This window comes from Pollicipes pollicipes, unplaced genomic scaffold (assembly GCF_011947565.3).
Source record: "Pollicipes pollicipes isolate AB1234 unplaced genomic scaffold, Ppol_2.1 Scaffold_1600;HRSCAF=1878_pilon_pilon_pilon, whole genome shotgun sequence".
Taxonomy (NCBI): domain Eukaryota; kingdom Metazoa; phylum Arthropoda; class Thecostraca; order Pollicipedomorpha; family Pollicipedidae; genus Pollicipes; species Pollicipes pollicipes.
In genome coordinates this window covers 16,009,721-16,014,546 of record NW_023595962.1, presented here as the reverse complement: position 1 = coordinate 16,014,546, position 4,826 = coordinate 16,009,721, and the positions used below count along the sequence as shown (strand labels likewise).

The 4,826-nt window shown below is 52.4% G+C and overlaps 1 protein-coding gene across 1 annotated transcript; it reads left to right on the top strand.

Moving 5' to 3' along the window:
• The first annotated feature begins 1,509 nt into the window (after positions 1-1,509).
• On the top strand, positions 1,510-2,001 carry LOC119109815 (equistatin). The gene has a single exon (XM_037233605.1). It carries the CDS (start codon positions 1,510-1,512, stop codon positions 1,999-2,001), a length of 492 nt encoding a protein of 163 aa, XP_037089500.1.
• Positions 2,002-4,826: the final 2,825 nt, after the last annotated feature.

Sequence of the window (4,826 nt, the reverse complement as noted above, 5' to 3'; positions counted from 1 at the left end):
ATAGACATGAAAGGGTTGTCTATGTTCGGCTACAAGCTACCCCCACTCGATCGTGTTGTGATGCTACGCAGAGTCGCGACCCTGGTCGTGGTCGGACCTCGTCTGAACCTCGTCTCTCGCTAGTCTGGGCCTCCTCTCTGACGTTACGCGTACGCAGTATGCGTCGGGCGTTCAACCGGGAGGGGCGCTTAACGCCTTCTACGGGGTGCATTCGCTAGTGCACCGTGATTGCTGAAGGCAGAAACGTCTTATGCCACAGTGAATGACGCAACCAACTACGAAGGAACAAACACCCACACCCAGCGAATAATAAGCACAGAAAAAGATACGCGGCCTTAAGAATTAATGACGAAGCAAGTCGCTGCAGCAAGTACGACGAAGTAAACAAGTCGTTGCAGCACACAAACATTCCAGCGTTTTTCGTTAGCGTCCCTGGTTACACTACACGTTACAACACGCTACAGGGTCCACAGCAGGAACTACGAGACGCTGCTGACCGAGGTAGAGGCAGGAGCTGAGCGAACACCATAAATGAGCTGTGGTTAAACTGAACTTATGGCAACTTTCGAGATAGCCCCGTGTTAACGGAACAAAGGCGGATGCACTGGCCGGTAAGTACCAGATCTGTCAGCATCTTAAGAGTGATATAATTAGTAAAACTTTTGAATACATGCTATATTAAAGCAGCTCATATGCATGAGGTGCTTTGGAATGTAGTAAGAGCACTTAGGGGTATGCTTTTTCAAACCGACACTGAAGCTGCTAGGTGCGCTTAAATGCACCCCGGAAGGCGGCGTCCCAAAAAGACCTTGGCTGTTAGGAAATGCGATACTGCCAAACTGTCCCTCACGCGCTAGCAGGGCTTTCTGCTTTATGTCATAAGATGAGTATTTTCGTCCCTGGCACACTGGTTCATATTGGCACTTACCCCAACATAATGCGATCGAATACCACATTACACAGTACTTGTATTTGTTTTCGTGTGGTTTGTCATGTTTAAGTGGTCCAGCTGATCTGGACTGCTACTATCGCTTCGCGATTACCCTACCCGGCGAAACCCATCTGGGTGAACATGATGCGGTGGGCTCGTGATGTTGTTCCGAATTCCTCAGGTGGGTGCAAAAATCTTCAGAACAGAGCAACGGAGCCGGGGTCGCGCCGCACCTTCAGCACCGGGTTTGCGAAACCTGACCACGCATTGTTAACGAACCGGCTTCTGGGCAACAGCTGATGTCAAACATGCCAACTTAAGCTGGTGAACATCGGGGTAAGCGTCTTTCCCAGGTATGCAGCGTCACTCAGACCACTGGTCGGGCTGCCGGAACGCCACCTGGCGTTCCGGGGCGGCGAGTACACTGTGCTGGCGTGGGCCCCGCTGGCCGCTCCGCAGAACTGGCGGAAGCCGGGCGTCCCTCGCCGGCGGCCATGTTTGCTGTGCCAACACCGGCGTCGTATAAAGCCGGCTCGGGGTGCCAAGGGCCGGCAGAAGCAGCTCTGCACCGCCTCAAGATGCGTACGTTCCTGCTGACCTGTCTGCCGCTGCTGGCTGCCGCTGCCACCAGGCGGCCCCTGCTGGGCGCCAACCAGCCCTGCTGGGACAAGACGAAGGAGCTGGACGCGCTCGCCGCCAACAACGGCGGCGTGCTGCCGCCGGGAGGCGAGCGTCCGACCTGCGACCGGCTGGGCCGCTTCTCACCCAAGCAGTGCTCCGGCTCGCAGTGCTACTGCGTCGACCCGCAGGGCGAGCAGCTGGAGTACACCCAGAACAGGTGGGAGGCGGACATCATGCAGTGCCGCTGCGCCCGGGAGGAGCACGAGATTGCCGAGGCTGGCCAGCTGGGCAGCTCAGTCAAGTGCGACGTCCAGGGCAACTACCACCACACCCAGTGCCGGGGCTCGTCCTGCTACTGCGTCCATCCGGCGACCGGCGAGGCTCGGGAGGGCACTGAGGCGCATGTGGGCGAGTTCTCCGCGCTCGAAGAGAAATGTAGCAGCCTGTAGGTGTAGATGAAGCGCAGTCTGCTGACGTCATCGCCGGCTGCTGAAGTCTCCGTCGGCTGTTGACGTCGTTGTCAACTGCTGACAATACCGCCGGCTGCTGACGTCACCACCAGCGGCTGACGTCACCGCCGGGTGCTGAAGTCTCCGCCGGTTGTTGATGTCATTGTCAGCTGCTGACAATACCGCCGGCTGCTGACGTCACCACCAGCTGCTGACGTCATCGTTGGAGAATGGTCCAGCCTCTGGGGCCTGTCGTTGTCGGCTTGCCAGCCTACCCGCCTCACCTGACGTGCTCCCTTACCAGTGTGACTCCTGTCTGCTAAATCCCAGCCGTCCACATGGCCTATGTTAAATGCCTCATTACCATGCCCAAGACTCATTGCGAACTTCTTTGATGTATATGTATCTGAGCGACGGAAACAATACAGTTAATGGTGTTGCTTAAAGCAGTGTCGATCCTGGAATCTGATAAATGAGAAGTAGATGCATGGTCCATGGATCCGGTCATCATTATCAGTCCCGAAACAAAGTTGAATGCGTTTCTGATCACACGCCCTCAATATGGCTAGCGGCTATGGTAATATGGCCATGACAGTTTCAGTATGGGAAACGAGTAATTGTGAGGTAGCTATCTCCAAGCACTATCTCCAAAACAGTGTGCACTGGTAGTTCTGTACGACTGTCGCCACCTCCGGCCATTTGACACACTGGCGAAGCCAGGATTTCAACCAGGAAAGGCCGAATTTGGTCATAGGCAGTCCTTTCAGATAAGGGGTCCTCTCTCCGTCGCCGTGAGCCCAGTTTCTAATTTGGAGTGCCTTGTTGGGTTCTGGATCCTACTTTTTAAAACCGCCAAAAAGAGCTGGCACCTGCGACCCAGGGCCTCCTTACCTCCGGGCTGGCGAGGGGAGCATGACCCTAAAAGTTCCCCAGTGGCTAAGCACCTGATTGAATAAGGAAGCACACTTCACAGGGTGAGTAACGCTTGGCTCCAGAACATCCAGTGCAACGAGTTCGCTTCCCAAATCACGGCTAGCAAAAGATGCATTGGTACGATTTTACGACTTCACTGAACTGCGGAGGCGCTGCAGAAAGCCTCAAGTCACCTTTCTGAACATTTTGTGGTAATCGATGCACTCTGACAAAAATATCGCGAGAGGCGCTACGCAATCTTTTGTAACCAAAGCAAATTCAGGCCGCATTCTTCAGGAAGCTCATTAAACTCGTAATAGGTCCGAAAATGAACCCCAACTGGATTGTCCTAATGAAGCCCGCAGAGCCCCTCGGCATCTAGGGGAGGATGCGGGAGCATGCCCCCCGTGTCCCCCCCCCCCCACTTCACCTTTCTGCTACTAGTGACTGATGACACATGCATAAAAATCTGCTAGCGCTCACTCTGAACATCTATTCCTCATCCCGTAAATCATTTCATTTTCAAGGAAGCATGCATCGACACGAGGAAGTGGCGGTCGTGTGTCGGAATTGACACAAAGACTGCGCCTCTGTTACCAACAGGCGGGTGAGAGTCTTCCTGGATTCCAAAACCAGCGCTTCCCTCGATCTTGCTGACCTCAAATGAGCAGCCTATACCTGATTAAGTTTTGCCTGGATGTGCTTGATTCAAACGTCCGAACTTTGATCTGCGTGGGCGTGGCTCCTTTTATGCCACAGCGCGTCGTGAATTTAACTTGAAACACCGAGGACACGAATCTTCGGGACACCGAGACCGACATTACCGACTGCAGGCTACTGGAGGCAACTGTCGAAAACGGCGCGCACAATTAAACAAACAAATTAGGAACAATTGGGAACAATCTTGCTTTTAGGAACAAAAAGAAACAATTAGGAACGCTGGGGACAGGCTGCTTACTTATTGAAACGTATCGTTCTTGTCCGCATGAAGCACGGCAGTGCTAAGAATCGATGATTGCCTGTTTGCCCTTGCCACGATGGCAGATGCATTATGCATGTTTCGGTCTCTCGCTAGTTATCGTAAAAGGCGTTCAGAAGCGTACTGGTGCTGAGCCGGGAGACAGCATTATGACGCGGTCGCCGCATACCCAGCACGTACGTGCCTTTTGTACCACAGGGTGGGGGATCATGGTCAGGTGGTCCCTTTTCATGCCTTACGTGCGCGTAAGTGCTCAGAAAAAAACGTGAAGGCACGAATACGACCTTAACATTATTCCGCAAAACGTACTGTTTGAGCATCCACAGCTACGCATCATGCATATGTCATATTATGTGTGACTCTTCATGAAGCATTTTCTGCTTTATATTATAGCTGTTAATGAGAAGCTTTTCATAGCACTCTATTGGAGAAAACTTGGATCACATTTGGTGCACCGAAGATAAGATGTCATGTTGACAAGACAGTAGTAAAAGCCTCATTCCTAGGAGAAAAACCAGGAAAATGAAATTATAGTACCAACTACATCTCCATTCTCCTGATCTTTCTCCGGGGAATAAGGCTAATACTACTGCCTTATCTATGAAAATATTGTTCCTTGCTAAGGCTCTGAACAACTTACGTAAGATACCATGTTGTTAAAAATCAGTTAGCTCTGTGCCGGCAAGGATGGCTGAGGCCATAAACGCTCGCATCAGCTGGCTCGCGCGCCATTCGTCGCTCGCATCAGCTGGCTCGCTTGCTATTCGTTGATTGTATCAGCTCGCTCGGTTGCTATTCGTTCGCTCATCATTGATCGTCTCAGTGGCCTAATGAACGTGGTTAAGCCTCCCTTTCAACGCAAGTTTGTTGAAATTTGGTTGCATGGCGCCGAGCTATTTTCTGAATGTCGAAACACTCGCGTGCTTTGGCGCGA

What these genes read in the sequence shown, in the direction of transcription:
- LOC119109815 (XM_037233605.1), top strand. Translation starts at nt 1,510, where the DNA reads ATGCGTACGTTCCTGCTGACCTGTCTGCCGCTGCTGGCTGCCGCTGCC.